Consider the following 19,589-nt stretch of genomic DNA (forward strand, 5'->3'; position numbering starts at 1 on the left):
ATCTAACATCTTATTTCTACTTACAATCATTACTACAATATTCAGTTATGTTTTATTTATTTATTTAAAATTTCACTTTATACATTTTTTGACATCTCCTTCTTGTTGTATTGCATTTGAAATTCAAAATGATTGTGTTTGAGTGAACTTGATAACAACAATCTTCCAATCCGAAGCGGGATCTAACATATTGTTATAAGGTTTACATCACATAATGTTAATCGGAGGCTGGGGTGCAATTTTTTTTTTCGTGCAATGTACATGTATACTGCGAATTTGCCATCTATGTTTTAACGAACTTAGCACCATTACTATACATTACAGAAGTTCACTACCTTACATTTCACACGATAAGAGCATTTAGAGCAAAGGGTGTTCCAGTTTTGTTCAGAAAGGGTGAGAGGAGAGATAGATAAGATACCGAAAATAACAGTTTGATAGAAACCGGAATCTTGTGTCGCAAAACATGGTCAGCTGGAAGTCGAGACTCACCTTAGAAATGGCTCAAGCCATCGAAGAAGTTGGTGACTGCAGTCGATGGGAGCTACTGGGTATAAACTCATTGGGAATGATTTTTAAATGTTGAGCAATTCTTACCACCTTGTCGGCACATTCCCAAATTTAAATTTCTTTTGTATTTTTTGTTTTTAATACCTTCATGTCGTTGCGCCAGGGAGAAATGCCTAGTTGGACCACTCTAAAAAGAATGAATACATAAATAAGAAAGAAAGATAGAAGGAAGGGTGGAAGGAAGAAAGAAAGAAAGAAAGAAAAGAAAGATAGCTGACGAAAAATCGCAAATATTTCGATCGTTTGTCCCAGAGTCACGAACGAAACTGCTGTTTCGATTCACTGACCCTCGACAAAGTACATTGTCATGAAGGACATTTGACAATACTGTAGATTCTCTACGTTCCAGAAAGCGTCTGGGTAACTGTTGCGAAAACTCCCTATTATGCGTCCGTGACGGGTCGAGATTTCAGGTAAGAATCCAAAGGACCTTCCTCCTTGAAGAACTTGTAGAAGGCACTCAGTTGAGGGTAGGCATCGAGGACGCCCTCTATAGCGTACTTGCTGTTCGTCATCATATCCAGCGTGTGAAAGACTTCGATGTCCGCCAATGAGATCTGCAATGCAGTGAAAAAAAGGAGGGGACGAATACAGTTAATTTACGCTAATACACCACGATATAAAGCTAATTCATTAGTTCAAACTAATACAATATTGGCATTAAAACAGCTTTAATCGGTGAGAAAATACATGGAGAGTCAAATTGCTTATTTGTAAAACGGACACAATTTTTGGCTCTTATTGATTCATAATTGCTGAAGCCAACTCTCGCCTTCAAACAGAGGGTCGCGGGTTCGAAGACTAGCCATGGTGTGTTTTCCTTCAGCAAGAAACTTATCCACACTGTTCTGAACTCAACCAAGGTGAGGTAGGCATGGTAGGAAGACGAATGCTCGAGCGCCTGATCAATAGCCGTGCTAAAGCCGGGGTAATAATAACAATTTATCATGTTAAGCAGGGCCCGCTGGTTGAACAATTTTCAGAACTCAAGTGGCTACCCTGGGTAAAATATGACGTTCTTCTTCTTATTATTATTAATATTATTATCATTATTATCAATATTAATATTATTACTATCATTATTATTATTATTATTTCCCTTGTCCACAACTTGATGTTCTGTTGGTATATTAAACAGCAACCGGACTTCTTCCAGAAATCTAGGGTTATTGTTCTATATTATTATTATTATTATTATTATTATCAATCACATTACCTCGACTGTATATGACCCAAAATGTGTTGGACAATTTTGAATTGTACAAAATCGCGATGCTGCGATATATGAAGAGCTCACTTGCAAAAGGGGTTAGGTCCATTTTTCATCAAATTAGATTTTTATGTCTCAATGTATAGATTTTTAGTAGTTCCATAAGATGATACCAAAGAAAAGTTGAAAGTGAACTAAAATGGCAAAGAAAAATCGCTTCTTTTTTTTTCAAAAGGGGTTAGGTCCACACATAATTTTTATGAAAAAGAATATCTTGAAAAATATGAAGACAGGTAGGTTTCTTTTATACCCAATTTTATGTTCACATGATAGGGTAGTACATCATGACAATTTAGTTTCTCATAAGAATATTGCAATAAGTGAGAATAAAAATCATGGTTTTTCTCGGAATGGTCCAAAGTGGACCTAACCCCTTTTGCAACTAAACTCTTCATATTCACAGCCGGAAGGTATAGTCCTCATCGTAACCCGTCGTATACCAGTCGCCGACCATAAGGTGTGGGGACATTGTGCCTAACTGTTTTAAATTACGCCCTACGTTGTTTCCTACAAAATTCTACCCGCCTACATAGTCGCAGGACAGTCGTTACACGGTCGTAAACCCGTCGTATCTCAGTCGCCGACGTACCGTAGGGTAATAATGGGAACAACGTGCATTAGATTCTGAGGTGATATTACCTTGTTTCCCACGAAGTACTTCCCGCCTGCATCCTTGATTAGTTCGTCAAGATAAGAGAAGTAGGGTTTGGAAGAAGACTGGACAAACTCTTTCCCCAATTCAGCCTACATAACGAGAGATATGAGAATATGTTTACCGATCAGTTTGACCCCGTGAGAGGGGGCAGTCACGTTTAATGGCAGCGTACGTGCGGCCTTTCAGACCCCCTTTTCACCTCGCCAGCCGCTCCCAAGTAGATTTTCACCTTTTTTTTCATTGGCCATTCCGTCCTCTCTCGTTCGTAAGACCCTCATTTCAGGCGTCATTTCTGAAGATGAGAATTTCTGATACCGAGAACTTAAATGAGAAGTGGCACAATGTTGTATGCCATATCTTTTTCACTGCTTGACATATTTTTTTTTCCACGGGACAGTTTAATTTCTTTTGAAATGCGAATCAATGTGCTTTTATTTTTTTTTACTTGTCAGAAAATTCTGGAAAACTGGTAATTTCCAATGACCCCCAAATTCGCTCTTTGGCTCATTGGAAAGAAATGATTATATCACAGGGGCCGCGGAAGCGGGGGAGCTGGGGAGGGGGGCTTCGCCCCCTCCCCCCCCCCCCACTTTTTCAAAAACCGTGTACAAAAACGTAAAAATTGCCATTTGATTGTGATTTTTTGCATGGTCAGCTCCCCCACTTTGAAAACCGTTCCGCGGCCCCTGTATCAAGTGTTTTTTCAGTTATATATACCTTCTTACTTTCATCTGGGTTCAGAAGAATAGGTACAAGTTTTTTTCCGATGTCAGTGAGCGTTTCCAGGATGACGTCAATCTGAGCTCCTTCCAAACGTGTTGTTCCGAAGAAATCTATGAAGGAGATAAGATAAATGGTTCGCATGAAACTAAATTTGAATGACCAGTTAGTCACGTGATTTGCAAACTCGACAGTTTTGAAATATCATCCAGATTTCAAGATTCCAGATGGAAAATTTTAATGCACTGATACTGCCACATCGTTCCGTGCAAGCTTTGCGTGTGACTAGCGGGTAACTATTCAAATCCCGCCCATCAACTTGATCAAGTCGTAAATAGTTTTGTACCATTTATTGACGTCTTATTTCAGGATTCATGGCATTTTTTGCCCGAATTCCTGACGTTGGTTGGAGCTATCTTTGATCACATGATGGGGTTAAGTCTAATCACCTGTTCAGAATATTATTAATATGATGGATATAACAAATATTAGATTTTTACCAATCACAGTCAGTGAAGATCTATGATAATAATATTAATAATAACAATTACATTAATAATAATGATAATGATGATGATGACGACGACGACGACGATGACGACGACGATGATGATGATGGTGACAATAATAATAATGTGGGGCGTCGTGGTCTAGTGGTTAAGACTCCCGTCTTTCAATTTGAAGGACGTGGGTTTGATTCCAAGCCATGGCGTGTTTTCCTTCGGCAAGAAATTCACCTACATTGTGCTGCACTCAACCCAGGTGAGGTAAATGGGTACCGGCAGGAAGTTATTTCTCAAAAAGCTGTGCGCACCGAAATCGGTAGACTAGCTTAGCCGGGGTTATACATAGGAGCGCCTTGAGCACCTAGCAAAGTGGATACGTGCGCTATACAAATCCTATATTATTATTATTAATGATGATGATGATAATAATAATAATAATAATATTTGAAATTTATATAGCGCATAATATTCTAGAGACTCTCGATATGCGCTCTAAAATAATATTAAATTAATAAATTATACAAATCGTACATTAAACCTATTAAAAAATTATCCATCAAACCTTAACTTTAAACCTAAAATATTTAGAACAAATTATATAAATATATTTTAAAAATCTATATCACCTTTTAAAATAAAATTAACGATAACAAAATTCCGTTTTGAGATAGTGATGAACATATACCCCGATCTTGGGATCCTGCGCGTGGCTTGCCTGTATATACACGATGCATGCACTTTCTCTATTCCCTGGGGAGCATTCCAACAAGAGTAATGCCAAGTTGATATAACAATATTGTGTATTTCTATGCTTATTTTTGTCTGAATACGTACCTAGCTCGGAAGCGAGATATCTACAAATCGCCCTGATTTGCGGGATAACCACCTTGCCATCAACTGTCAGGACCGGAGCTTGCCCGAGAGGATATGCTGTTATCGTTAGGGGTAAAAATAATAGTCAAATAAACATAATTTTGTTCCCCAAAAAAATTGAGTGTAGGAAGTAGGAGTAAATGTTAATATTTGGTGGTGCACAATGGAGGTGCACAGTATTGTATATAGTGCAATCAAATATCAATTATTCGTTTTATGAAAAGTGCCACCAACGTTCATTATCATGATTGACCTTTATTTTTTTGTTGGTCGACCAATATTATGATTATATGCTTTTAATAGCGAGTTTTGGCTCAGCAACGTACGGGGTTTTCCTCGACGCGGGCATAATTATATCGCACATATATATCATTTATTCCTATTTCTTGCTATTTTGAAATACAAACATGACAATTTTTTATACCAAGAATTCTATATATTTTTATGTGAAGAATCAAATGTTTGATAATAATTCAATTTCTGATATCAATCAAATCTTTTTAAAGTTGTTCCCCATACGCCATAATCATCTGCCCCCCTATTTTTTTTTTATTTTTTTTTTTGGGGGGGGGTTCACCACATATACGCCATGCACTGCATGGTAATTAATATATATCATTCAAACGTTGCTGTTATTATCTCTGCTCGACCCTATGGCCTCAAAGGCTTCCCTTTATCAAAATTGAAATACAGCAAAAATGAAATTTAGATTAAAAAATAAATGAATTGGTAGCGTTCGATCTCACCAGCCTTGTCAATCTTTCGTTGTGGCCATTCCTCGTGTGAGAATCTTTCGTCCACGTACTCACAGCCTCGTAGCGCGAGCATCATTCGGGCGGGCTCGGCGAGACCGCGAATGTTGAAGTAGCTTATTTTGTAGCTTGGCATGACTGAAACAGCTTGGAATATGAAACGGCTCGGACTCGGAAGAGTTGAATCAATTTTTCGATTGCTAAATATCAATCGGGATGCAATTCCTTAGCGATTGATCCAGAACTTGATCTCCCACGCCTAACTACTATAGAGGCAGGGGTAAAAGCACTTGTGACGGTACAGGCCCAATCTATATTTCGATATACATGTATTTGAATTTATGGCAGCGATGTGGCGTCTTCTGTTGATGTTCATCGAGCTCTGTCAATTTCAATTCACAATAAATCTGAAATAACTCAACGAACAAAGGCTCATACAGTCATGCCTTTCATCTTCTTCATTCATGCGGAATCATCCATTCAAGTGATTTCCAATAGACCTCGAAGAGGGGTGGATGTGTAATGAAGAGGGAATTGCCGTACTGGCCGCCGTACCTAAATTTATTTGCCCATTTTTCTCAAGTAAATCAATTAAAGATTAAATTCATTTTTTTTGGGGGGGGGGGGGGTTGTTGTTTTTTTTATTTAAAAAAGTGTCATTTATTAGAATGGCAACAATGTGAATTAATTAGAATGGCAACAAATATTTTTCCTATTTATCACGTTTTACTTTCCCATTTTATAATATTGTATATTTGTACATTTTGTACAATCGATTGAATTTCCACATTTCATTAACTGTTATTACTTAACTTTTCTCAATTACTTAATATAAATTATTTCTTCAACCCGCTTTAGGGGATCCACGCTCTACAAGCAATGTTTTTTAGTGGATCCCCTCATTTCCATACACGCTTAATACTATTTTATACAAGCTTCTATTTTATAATTATGCAGAGGTGAAATTGATCTTGTACTCATACTTTGATTTGTATTTGATTTATATTTGTCATGGAAATGAAAATAAACTTCTTGAATCTTGAATGTGGAATATCGAAACAGAGGGTTAAATACACGGTTGGACCCACGATTTTCCAAGGGGAGTGGCATTTTGGTTCAGAAAAATTCTGACAAGCAAGCAATTAAGCCAAATAAAAGAGAAGGGGAATTCACTTACGGGGGAAAAAAGGTTGGGGCATATTTTCGCCCCCAGTGTAGAGTGAGATAAAGAACTTAACTTACCAATGGGATGTTTGAATTCTAAATTTGCCTGGTTTTCTTATTTAATAAACTTTATTGAGAAAATACATACCGACATGTATTGATTTGTTTAAGTGTCACGTGATTTCTATTATGTGTCGTTCCCAATCAAGGCAGTCTTATTTCGATCCCTGATAATATATTATTCTCTTTAGGGGCCAAATACATTAAGTACTAACTATATTGTTGGATTTGAAAATTTAAAGAAATGCTTATGTTGAACTTGCGCATTAATGGTCAGCTCCACTGAATCACACACCAATGATAGCTTCATCCATATTCTTATTTTTATAACAATATGATTCATTGGTTACATAATACAATTATAAACAGATGAAAATAATATATTCAGTGATATCAAATCGTATGATTTTTTATTCAATTCATATATAAAAATATGTCAAATTCATATGAATACAATATATACGACTCCTCGGTCGAATATTCGAGCCGTGCAATCAAAACGGATTAATTTGTTAATCCATCGATTTGTTTCACCACCGTATGGCACTATGTTTGGGTCTTCTGTGGCTTGTTGAGATTTCCGTGGACTTCAATGTATATGTTTATGTACATTCACACTGGCAAAACGGTGACATTTGCTCCGGTCTTGATATCTCAGATTGCATAGGGTTAGAGTTCGGGATTGTAATAGAGTTTGGGGTTCAGAATAACGTAAAGATTAGGATTTATGGAGTTTTGGAGGTTAGGTTATGTTTGGCCTAACGTGCAGATTTTCCATCGGATCTATGATCGCCGCAGCAATTGTCATGGAACCGGCAAAACCTACTTCAGACTGACCAAAGTTTTCAGCTTATTAGGCACTTTTCGCTCAACAACGTACAGAGGATACAAGAACAGAGTAAATGTATTGAAAATGCCCGTTAAATGACAAAAAAAAAACAGCTGGGATCTTTGTCGAAAGTTGGTGAGCCAGAGCTGAGGAAGCAATTAGTCCTATTAAGTTTCATAGCTGACGAAAAACAGTAAATATGTCGTCCCTCCAGGATCAAGGATTAAACCGATGGTTTGGTTCACCAATTTCGACAAAGACTTATTTGTTGTTATTTGTCATGACGAGCATTAGACATAAAATTTTCTCTTTTCTTGAATCCTCCGTATGTCGCTGATCAGAAGCTCCGTAACACCAATGCCACACCAACGGTTGCTTTCGTGACTGTAACATGAGAAGTCTTTGATCTATCTAAGAATCTGTGACGGGCCGCGATGCAATGTAAGCCTTGAGAGGACCTTCCTCCTTGAAGAACTTGTAGAAGGCACTCAGCTGAGGGTAGGCATCGAGGACGCCCTCTATAGCATACTTGCTGTTAGTCATCATATCCAGCATGTTGAAGACGTGGATATCAGCCAGTGAGAGCTGTCGTCATAAAGTGGAGGAAAAATGAATAAAAGTCACTGAAATGCATGAGGTGAATGTTTTTAGAGTACCAAAGTAATGCCCCACACCAACGAAACCGACTCCGTACCGACCGATGGTAGGCCATGTCATTGAAAATAACGCGATACAGATCGATTTGGCCAATCTGGGCTCCGTAACCATGGTAACACAAAAGTTGGCGATAAATCGTTATATGAACTGGCCTATCAGGATCATCGTTGTAAGTGCAATTTGCTCAATAGACTGGCTAGGAACCAATCAGAATTGTTCTTTCATAATTAGCGATTAATTTGCTAACCTGTGTGTTACGGGCCCCTGAAGTCGGTTTCGATGGTGCGACTGCATGTGACAGCAGTGTTTCCGTCTTTTGTGGCCGTAGCCATGGTTTCACACCGGACATCTTTGCACCGGGCATGTATCAACGGATCAGACAAAACGATGCTGGGAAGACACAGCGTCATACATAGTAGACTTTGGAGTGGACAGTGAAAATGTCACGGTGATCCACACTGTTGAAGTGCTCAAACTTAACGGTTTAAATATGATTTAAAAGTTTATTCCATAATGTGGCCCACTTTGAGACACTGTGTTCTTTGCAAGCAGGGAAGGACCTGTATTTTCCTAATATACATAATAAGATTCATCGCAACAATTATAATCATTGGCACTAAAGGACCTATCTCGCCAAAGGAGACGTCTTTGTGGTCTTCAGACAAAGTCACAGGCGCTTTGCACGACAGTAGCGGTGACATTGATGCAAAGACTCCAAGAATCGCTGCGACGTCTCGGAGATGTCGAAGTGACGTCAAGTCAAGCTTTTATGCTTGAGACGTCGCAGAGCTAGAGGTTTCCTTATTATCAATGTAGATGTCTCAAATACGTCTCATCAGTCTTTCTGGTCTCCTGCAGGTCTCCGGGGCGGCTCTGACAGATCTCTGACACATCGCAGAGACATTACCGGGACGTAAAAGTAGTATAGCCACCGTGACTGATGGAGATGTCTCTCAGAGACATCATAAAGCCTGGAAAGGTCTTTGACAATCGAGCATGTATGGTCTTCTAGCGACTCCACGTAGACTCCAGAAACATCACCGAGACGTCGCTACACCTAAGAAAAAATCTCCAAAACTTTACAGCGACTATATACTTTGAGACTTCGCAAGAACATCCTCGCGACTGTCGGTCAAAATACTTTTCACCTTGTCTGGAGACGTCGCAGAGACGTCTCCCTTGGTGAGACAGCTAGGGCATGTAGGGGGGGGGGGTGGAGGCCAAAGCAAATAATAAAAAAAGTTCAATGGGAAATGTTGTTTTCTTCACCATTACCTTATTTCCTCCAAAATTCTTCCCGCCTGCTGCTTGGATGAGTTGATCAAGATAAGAAAAGTAGGGTTTGGACGTCTTTTCCACAAACTCTTTCTTCTGCTCAGCCTGAAACGAGAAATTAACAAAAACGAATTACGGCGTCCACAATTCCACAGCGGTATCTTTATGATTTGATTTGAAAAAAATTGTAAATTTCATTTAATATGAACACCCCACAACCCGTAAAATCTTAAAAACCAAGCTCTGAATTTGGTATGAAATTATGAAAATATGAAAATAATAAAGCCATGTCTACTGCCAGCCTCCCTATAAGAATAAAAGTGAATTCAATTCCATATCAGAGTGAAGTGATAGTAAAACCTTGACATCGACCGCGATCTAAAGCCGACTTTGGACTTTACTCTAACCACGGGTTTGCAGTAGGTCAGATTTTTTATTGTAATTTCATAGCATTAATCCAAACTTTTGAAAAATATATTTTAAGGTTTTTATTATAAATCATCAATCATTAATCCAAACTTCATATTAGACAATTTCACTTTTTGAAAGCTTTCATTTTTCAGGCAAAATGTTATTCGATCGGATCGTAGTCGGATCGCATATTGTGCAGCGAATTTGATCAGCTCTACTGCGGTCACATCGACAAAACCGACAGATTGTACGTGAATTGGAAATATCGCATTAATAATTGTGGTCGGTTTCGGAACCGGTTTCACCGGTAAGACCAGAAATTTTCACTCCGCAACGTACGGATGGCTCAAGAACACAGTATATGTATTGAAAATGTCCGTAAAATGACAAAGAATAGCTGGAAGGTTTTTGTCGAAAAATTGTCTTTGTCGAAAATTGATGAGCCGGAACAGCAGTTTTGCAGTTTCGGAGCTGACGAAAAATAGCAAATAGGCTCTGTCGTTTGTCCAGAGTCGGGAACGAAATTGCTATTTTGATTCACGAAGACTTCTCGGAGGTTCTTTGTCATGAAGAGCATTATTTGACAATACATTGGGTGATTTCAAGTTCGGTGTTGACCTACTGGTGTTGGTGTTAGGTCAATTATTACACAAATATAACACCACACATAAAGCGAAGATGGTCCTGAAAAGTCACTCACTTGTTTATGAGATGTCAATAATTTGATCTGGATCAGTTTTACAAACTCAGAATAGATTTTGGAGCTAGGGGAAGCAATCCAAATTCCAACACTAACACCAACACCAAGGCCAACACCGGATTTGAAATCACCCATTGTATCTGCCTTGAATCCTCCGTACACCGCGTAGCAGAAACTTTCCAGTGAGGCATATGAATGCAGATTTTTATCCTTTCCCTACCTTCTTCTCTTCAGATTGTCCTACGTAGACGTGATGTAACTTAAGCTCGATGTCGCCCATGGTTTCGAGGACGATGTCGATCTGAGCTCCTTCTAAGTTATTAGCTCCATAAAAATCTATAACAAGACAGTATATCGAGAATGAGATTGGTACGAGCACTATAATGGCTATACTGCATTTTTCGTTTATTTTATGAACACTGTTGGAAATTGTTGTTTGAAACAATTGAAATGTTATTTCAGTGAAGATGATTTTGCATGTGAATTCAAGCTTTTTGTTTCAAAATACAAAGACCTAAGTAATTTCAAACATAATTTACGGTCGATTAAGGAATTATAATGTAGAATCCTCTTTTGCCAGTTTTTAATCGCGAAAAAAGGCGAAAAATCTCACAAATGCTCTTAAGGTTAATGAAGCCCTGTACTCGTTTTGGGAATATTCAGGATGTCAGATCTCCATGATCTTTGAGTGGTTTCACTTCCGGTTGAGTAAAAAAAAAATTCACCGAAAATACACTTCCTTAATGGATAGAAAAATGAAGCCAAAAAGAGAGAGAGAAAAAGGGGGCGGGGGGAGAGGCAGATATCTTGAGGTATTGGAATCCGCTTACCTAACTCCCTGGCCAGATACCTGCAAATGGCGTTACTCTGCGGAATCACCTTGTCGTCAATCATCAAAACGGGAGCTTGTCCAGTGGGAAACACTGCATCGGGAAGAAATCAAGCAAATAATGTCGATCACTAAATCTCTAAAAGGTCGACGATAACCAGTTAAGCCTTCTTGTCGTCATGGATTTGAGAGGGAACAACAAAATCAAAATAATTGGGAGCGGCCGCCCCCCTCCCTGCTGCCACCCCCTCCGCCGCCCCCATGGTGCCGCTCCCGGGGACCGTTGTCAGATCTGACATCTTTCCTTGATTATGATTGGCTGAGGTAACTGTCGGATAAAATAGGATTTAAAACATCCGACAATTCTTTCATGAAACTCTCCCCTGATTACATATTTGGGAATTATCCCTAGTTTCATCCAATAACGGAAATGAGTGACAATATTTAATAACTCGATTTGAAAGATTGAGAGTGATAGGAAGAGATAGAGATAACAAGGAGAAGAAGATACACATGATGGACGGAAAGGTTAAAGTTTGCACGATACATTATTTTAGATGCATATTCGATACTGGAAGAAACTTTTGGTGTGGAATCGTGCTACTTAATGGGAACAAGTGCAAAAATTATTTAAGAAAATACACCTTTTGTTGAAGATTGCATCCATAAATACCAGTTTGCACCCTGAGAGATTTGTACCTTTTAGCATGTCAAGAGTGAATGTATTTTTGCGCCCAAGAGGTGTAATGTTGCAACTTCCCCAGGGGTACACTTCCGCACCCTAAATGGTGCGAAATGTAGCTAGCTGCACCCTGAAATGTGGAAAAGCGCATTGGGTTAAAGGTACAAAATTGAATCTGTTTTCTAAGTGTCTATAATTTACTAATAACAGATTATGTTTAACGAGGGTTGAGGAGAGAGCTTTAATACAAGTTCATATACAAAATCGTAAATATAATAACACAGGGTGACATTATCGCCTGTCTCCTTTGCTTATTGACTTTGTGCATGTCACTTTCTAAGAATTTTGTGCATGTCACTTTCTAAGAACACAAATTCAAATCTCAAAATACCAACTTTTATGGCAATTGTGATTAGATGTATGTGGTTGATCAGTTTTCCTTTTTCTAGGTTCAACTTTATTTATTTTATTTATTTATTTATTTATTTATTTCTGATATTTTGACAGGGTAGCCCATTCACCAATAAGTAGTGGTCTTCCATGGGGCCCTGAATAACAATAAACATATTTACAAAATGCATAACGTATGTACAGAATGTTACAGCATTAAGATTCACATTAGGATTTGAATGTAAAACGAAACATTAACAAACTTAGCAACAAACAAAACGCAGACGGGCACTCGTTTGACGTATAATAAAATATCAATAAATCAAATTAATTAAGAAGGATATCTTGAAAATACTGATAATATACACCAAATCATCAAGGTCATGCTAACACAAAATAAGCACAACAGTGGATGTTCCGCAAGTTATTTATAAATTACAAGTTCTTTTAAACATTATTTTAAATGAAATGACAGAAGGAGCTGTTCTAATTGAATTATCAAGCTTATTCCATTCAAATATTGAAGATACGATTGGACTACACTTATAACAATCAGTGCGAAACTTGGGCACGCGTAAATATCCACTGTCTCTCTGTCTGGTATGATGTTCATGTACATCATTTGGATTGGTTAAGTTTACCTGAAGGTAAGAAGGTGCTAAATTATGAACACATTTAAATATCATCAAAACGCGACTGAGCTCAAATCGTTTGTCTAGTGTCATCCATTTAAGACTTGTGAACAAATCAGCCGACGGTGTGTCGTATGTCTTGTTCAATATAATTCTTGCAGCCCTCTTCTGAATTTTTTGCAGTTTAGTTGTATGGGATTGAAATCTATTCGACCATACAGCAGAACAGTAATCAAATCTTGGCAACACTAAACTGTTATAAAGCAACTTTAAGGACTTCACAGGCAAAGAACTTTTCGCACTCGTTATTATGCCAATGCTTTTCTGAGTAAGTTTACATACATTTTCAATTTGTTTTGACCATTTCAGTTCTTCATCTATCAAAACTCCTAAGCATTTGGTGAATTGAACTCTATTTATCAAATCACCGTTTAACGAAATCATGAAAGAATCTATTTTCCTGAGATTAGCACGAGAACCTATTATCATGACACAATTTTTTTCAGTGTTGAGGACGAGCTGATTATCTTTAATCCCTGCCATGACCTTGTTTAATGCAACAGTTAATTTTTCTTCCAAAACTGTCGCATCATTCGCACTGACGGTAAGTGTCGTGTCGTCAGCGTACATATATATATCTATAATACCTTCATGAATACATTCAGGTAAACTATTAACATATATTGAAAATAAAAGGGGACCTAGAATTGACCCTAGTGGCACGCCTAATTTGACGATTGAAGGGTGCGATTTGGCTCCTTTGAATTGTGTCACTTGTTGTCGATTAAATAAATATGATTTGAACCAAGTGATAGTCCTCTTACTACAACCAATGCAAGTTAATTTATTTAAAAGCAGCTCATGGTCCGCGGTATCAAAGGCCTTCCGAAGATCTATGAACGCAACTCCAGAAATTAAATTGTTATCAATGTTTAACGACCACTGATTTACAAGTTTTGCAAGGGCAGTAGTTGTTGAATGCATAGGCCGAAAACCAGATTGATTTGGGTGTAATAAATCATTCACGTCCAAGAATTCACTTAGCTGTTGGTGAACAGCCCTTTCTAAAATTTTACTAACGATTGGTAATATAGAAATTGGGCGGTAATTATTCAACGAAGACATATCACCAGATTTAAATATTGGTACTACCCGAGCCTTTTTCCATTCACGAGGAACAACTCCAGTAGTAAGGGATTTGTTAATAATATCACAAAGGGACTCTGCGATAATATTTTTTGTCATCTTTAAAAGTTTGCAGCTGACATGATCTTCCCCAGTTGATTTATCTATACTCAGATTATCAATCTGTTTCAAAACAAAATCTCTAGTAATCAACTCTAGCTCAAATTGAGAGTGAATTGAACCAACATTTGTATCATCTTCTACTTGAACTCTCTGTTGAGACGTATCCCTTTGCAGGTCCTTAGTAATATTAGTAGCATTTGAAATGAAAAATTCATTAAATCCTTCAGCAATATTTGCATTGCCCGACACATCTGTTCCATCTACGTTTATGGTGTTGGGAGAAATAGGTAATGACTTGGGCACAAGTTCTCTCAAACATCTCCACATTTTCTTACTATTGTTTTGATTTTGTGAAATCTGGTTAGCATTATATTCTTTTTTACTTTTTCTCATGAGATGAATAACTTTATTTTTCAGAAATTTGTATGTGTCCCAAATATCATTATTTTTGTTAACTTTAGCTGTTTTTAGAACCTTATCACGTTCCTTCATTAGCTTGACGACCCCGTCAGATATCCAAGGACAAGCTTTTTTTCTTATCCGCTTTTTACAAAAGAGAATGATGATATGATGACATGAAACTCGGTAAAGAAAACAATCTAAAGTAGGCCTACTGAATAAGAAATTCAAAAAGTAGCTTCGTCATTGGTTTGCGTATTTATTATTGAGCAAACACTTCAATATCAAATTTATTCACTGTGTTTTTTTTAGCAAACGACAAATAGACCCTGGTAATTGAGAGTGAACTTTGGACCGAGTTCAGTTGACAATTTAGAATATTTGAAATGACGAACTCTTCCGAAAGGGATGGCAAAAGAAAACAGCAAGGCCTATACACACATTATTTTGCACCCTTCAAATTCCAAATTGGAGGCTCTTTAGGGGCGAAATTATTTACAGGTACAGGTTGCTACTTAATTTTACACCATAAAGGGTGCAGAATTGTGCCTTTTAACATGGGCCAGGGAAGCGGGGGTGCTGCTGAAACATCGATCCACAAGATTTTTTTTTCTGGGGGTGTACTGCGCCCCCTGGAAATTAGGTTGGTACGCTATAATGTAGAGATTTTACCCAAATCACATTCACAACATTCACTTGGAAGCAAACCCCATTTTTGTCAGTCAAACCTTTTAAACAAACCAGCACACTCTCTTTAAAAAAAATCATTCCCAGGCCCAAGCCCCTTAGAAATGGTTTATTTTATTGCACCCTTTTGAATTTTCACACCCTTTAGCATGTTAGGTGTGAAGATCGAGTACAACATGCAGGGTTGCATACTCTCACCTTTTTTAAACGTATTATACTTGTAGATCATCCATTGGCCTAGATCCGTGACGTCATATTATTCAAGTTGGAGGGGGGGGGGTGATAGAATAGATCACCCTCCCTCAACAATATAGGTTCACCGCTTGGATTCACGCCAGTGGCATCATCACCATCATCATCACTACCCCCCCCCCCTCATACCATCATACACCATCACCATACATTATACCGCCGCACCACCATCACAGTCCCAGATCATCATTCATCATCATCATCATCATCATCATCGTCATCATCATCATAATCATCATCACCACCACCATCGTCAGCATATCATCATCATCATCATCATCACCACCATCCACCACCACCATCCCTATCATCATACTCGTCGTCGTCATCGACCATCGAATTGTCATCATCACAATCATCATCACCACCGTGACCACCACCATCGTCAGCATATCATCATCGTCCTCATTATCACCATCATGGTCGTCGTCGTCGTCGTCATCATCATCATCACACAGCACCATCATCATCTGCTCATCATGATAATCACCTTATTGTTTAAAGGGGTTTCAATAATCTAAAAACTCACTTTCTTTATTGGTCTTTCGCTGCGGCCATTCCTCGTGTTTAAAACGGTCATCGACAAAGTTGATACCCCTAAGAGTAAACATCATACGGGCAGGCTCGGCACGACCACGGGCATCAAAGTAGATCAGTTTATAGTTGGGCATGGTGATGATTGAAGATGGTATATGACTATCTATGCAGAGAGAATGTAATGCTTGGATTCCGTTTTCCTCGATTCGATTTGAAAGCAGATCTTAAAAGGCGAGATAAACGAGAAATGAAGTCTTAAACGAGTCAACTTGCCGGGTTAACTTGGTTTTTATGAAAATCATAAACACTGGTCACAAGTACAATGTCACGGTGGTGAATAAATTATTTCGGGTGTATTGTCTTGAACCCTCACGATTTTGATCTATATTCCTATATGGTCGGTCTTTGCCAAAGTTTTCCTACCGATACTCCACAATACATGCAATACGTACGCGCCTAGGGTCTATCTATGTGCATGACCCTTTTAACCTTTAAACGTGTTGAGCAAATATTAATCTACAGACACAGACCTGGGGGCCGTTTCATAAAGCTGTTCGTAAGATAAGAGCGACTGTAAGAACGACTGGTGAACCTTTCTTACGCGCTGAACCATCGCCAATGAATATACCATTTACCACAAGAAAGGATCACCAGTCGCTCTTAAAGTCGCTCTTAACTTACGAACAGCTTTATGAAACACCCACCCGGCCTTTTGTATAGTGCATATGATTTATGATTGGTGTCTTCGAATGGGTTCTTCATTTCGTACAGTCTAGGAGTTCGCCTTGACCATTCATTCATTTCATTTCATTTATTTCACCTTCATGTATAGAAACACTAAAAAACATATATTTACATTACAATGTGTACAATTGAATAAGGCAGTTGAACCAGTCTTCATGGTCGTGAATAATTTGCCTGGACCATTTATTCATTTCATTTCATTTATTTCACCTTCATGTATAGAAACACTAAAAAACATATATTTACATTGCAATGTGTAAAATTGAATAAGGCAGTTGAACTAGTCTTCATGGTCGTGAATAAAAGTAAATACAGTCTAACCAAAAGAAACACTTATTATTCCCGGGGGGGGGCAGTCAAATACACACGCGTGACCAAGGAATTTCCAAACAAGTTTTTCGCGGGCTTTATTTACACATTTTGGGCCCTAAAGAAATTGTCGCCAAAATATGACCTCGGTGAAAAAGCTTAGGGAAAAACCATACACGTTTGGCTAGTCTTAAAAAAAGGCTTTGGGAAAAAACATACCCTAAATACGTTTGACCCCGCGATTGACAATTGACCAGTCTTTCAAAACTACCCTTTTTCTTAAAAATCTGTGTTTTTGATGCCCTTAAAGGGATGGTCCGGGCTGAAAATATTTATATCTTAATACATAGAGTAGAATTCACTGAGCAAAATGCTGAAAAATTCATCAAAATCGGATAACAAATAATAAAGTTATTGAAGTTTAATGTTTAGCAATATTTTGTGAAAACAGTCGTCATGAATATTCATTATGTGGGCTGATGATGTCACATCTCCACTTTCCGTTTTCTTATGTTATTACATAAAATCATAATTTTTCGTTATCTCATACTTGTGTGAATAATATGTCTCCCTTATAATGTAATAAGTTGCAGCAATAAATATCTAATGAACTAAATCAGTTGTCAATCCAATATTTCTAGTTCTTGGAGGAAAACATTTGAATAAACCTAATTTCATATAATAAAATACAAAAGAACAAGTGGGGGTGTGACATCATCAGCCCACCTAATGAATATTCATGACGACTGTTTTCACAAAATATTGCTAAACTTTAATATTCAATAACTTTGTTATTTGTTATCCGATTTTGATGAAATTTTCGGCATTTTGCTCAGTGAATTCTTCTCTAGTTATTAGACTATAAATATTTTCAGCCCGGACCATCCCTTTAACGAGTCCACGCGCGGACCGCGTCCGAAACTGAAAAAACACCCCTTTAAACGCGTATTTTGGTCAAGCGTGTGTACAGCAATATATTTGACTGCCCCCCCCCCCCCTTTCCCCTCTTTCTCTTGTCCAATTTCCGAAGATGCAATATATCGATCGTTTGAAATTTGATAACTTTTTCCCTCATTTGCCTCAATGATGGACTGTTTTCGTTGACGAAAACCATGCTTTTACAAAGTGAAATATTATAAAAGCACGAGCGTGTATGTTTTATATCTGCTTTCTTCTTTTTTCTAGTTTTTTTTTCGTCCCTTGAAAGTGGCACATACGAGGCACAATTCACATTTCCCCCTAAAAACACTCTAAATGAGAAGGATTTAAGGTAAATCCAGATTAGCTGTAGTTAGTGACCATTTACATTCTCGATTTAGTTTGAATCCTAAAGATTCATTAAATCCTTTGAGATTCAAAAATGAAAATATGAATGTTTAGGTTTCAAAGTAAATCCTGAGTTAGGAACCAATCAAACTCTTGATCCAGTTTGAATCCTAAATATTCATTAACAGACGTGTTAGATTTTAAAATTAATCTTGAGAATTCTAACTTAATCCAGATTTGATTGGTCCATAACTACATCCACGTGGGTTTACTTTAACTCCTTGCAATTTTGACGGTACGCCACTCGGCACTTTAATGGTAGATAACCATAGTGAGGCAGTAACTAGATTTTTTTATTTCCTTCCATTATAAAATATAACACAAATAAATGTGACATAATCTTACAATGACGCACATACATCAAAAGTAGTTCATATCAATTTGCACACAAAATGATAGAATTGTATTATTAATATTATCAATATAATCATAAGCATCATGTTTTTCAATAAGCCGAATGGATTTGAATTTTCATTTCAATTTCTATGTCCAGAACTACGTACTTAGTAATGAACAGATACCACGTAAGGCATGTTGGATTATCCGTTGACTTAAAAGGATATAAATTCTATCTACATAAATAAGAGTAACATTTTACGAGCAAAACACTCAAAATCCGATATAAAATAATTAATGCCTGAGGTTATTGATTTTCGAAAAAAAAAAAATTGGGGGGGGGGGGGGTGTTGCACCCACAAATGTAATAACGCCCACAAATGTAATAACGCCCACAAATGTAAAACACTTTACCCACAAATGTAATAACGCCCACAAATGTAATAACACTTTACCCACAAATGTAATAATTTTTGATCGCCCACAAATGTAATAATGACTTTACCCACAAATGTAATAAATTTGAAGGGATTTTTGGCGAATCCGTTCTAAACTGAAATCCTATAGTAATGCGTTCATATAGCACAAAAGTGTAAAGTCTTTTTTCCAGACCCGATTAATTCAAAAATTATAATATGATTTAAAGTCTTTTTTTCCAGACCTGGTTGTTTCAAAAATTATAATATAAGTCCAAAGTCTTTTTTTCCAGACACGGTTATCTAAAAAAAAAATAATAAATCCAAACTAGGATACGATAATGATATTCCAGTGGAATG

At 37.6% G+C, this 19,589-nt stretch overlaps 2 protein-coding genes across 2 annotated transcripts; both read right to left on the reverse strand.

Annotated features, from left to right (window-relative positions):
- Positions 1-66: 66 nt before the first annotated feature.
- LOC129281211 (probable glutathione S-transferase 7) lies at positions 67-5,730 on the reverse strand. Its single transcript, XM_054917153.2, has 5 exons — positions 5,341-5,730; positions 4,556-4,651; positions 3,213-3,328; positions 2,480-2,584; positions 67-1,127 (listed from the first exon to the last, which is right to left on the reverse strand). The coding sequence occupies exons 1-5, from the start codon at positions 5,480-5,482 to the stop codon at positions 954-956; spliced, it is 633 nt and encodes a 210-aa protein (XP_054773128.2). The 5' UTR covers positions 5,483-5,730; the 3' UTR covers positions 67-953.
- A 1,233-nt stretch (positions 5,731-6,963) lies between these two features.
- Positions 6,964-16,842, reverse strand: LOC129281189 (glutathione S-transferase 3-like). The gene is made up of 6 exons (XM_064113126.1): positions 16,803-16,842; positions 16,091-16,628; positions 11,273-11,365; positions 10,663-10,778; positions 9,332-9,436; positions 6,964-7,984 (listed from the first exon to the last, which is right to left on the reverse strand). Exons 2-6 carry the CDS (start codon positions 16,230-16,232, stop codon positions 7,811-7,813), a joined length of 630 nt encoding a protein of 209 aa, XP_063969196.1. The 5' UTR covers positions 16,233-16,628; positions 16,803-16,842; the 3' UTR covers positions 6,964-7,810.
- Positions 16,843-19,589: the final 2,747 nt, after the last annotated feature.

This window comes from Lytechinus pictus, chromosome 18, assembly GCF_037042905.1.
Source record: "Lytechinus pictus isolate F3 Inbred chromosome 18, Lp3.0, whole genome shotgun sequence".
NCBI classification, from domain to species: domain Eukaryota; kingdom Metazoa; phylum Echinodermata; class Echinoidea; order Temnopleuroida; family Toxopneustidae; genus Lytechinus; species Lytechinus pictus.

Bases quoted from the DNA above. Each gene is read 5' to 3' on its own strand.
- LOC129281211 (XM_054917153.2), bottom strand. From the start codon at position 5,482: ATGCCAAGCTACAAAATAAGCTACTTCAACATTCGCGGTCTCGCCGAG. The intron at 4,652-5,340 runs GTGAGATCGAAC...TAACGATAACAG, and splicing joins ACGAAAGATTGACAAGGCTG to CATATCCTCTCGGGCAAGCT. The intron at 1,128-2,479 runs GTAATATCACCT...ACTGCATTGCAG, and splicing joins AGTACTTCGTGGGAAACAAG to ATCTCATTGGCGGACATCGA.
- LOC129281189 (XM_064113126.1), bottom strand. From the start codon at position 16,232: ATGCCCAACTATAAACTGATCTACTTTGATGCCCGTGGTCGTGCCGAG. The intron at 10,779-11,272 runs GTAAGCGGATTC...GTCTTGTTATAG, and splicing joins GTATCTGGCCAGGGAGTTAG to ATTTTTATGGAGCTAATAAC. The intron at 7,985-9,331 runs GTAATGGTGAAG...TTATGACGACAG, and splicing joins AGAATTTTGGAGGAAATAAG to CTCTCACTGGCTGATATCCA.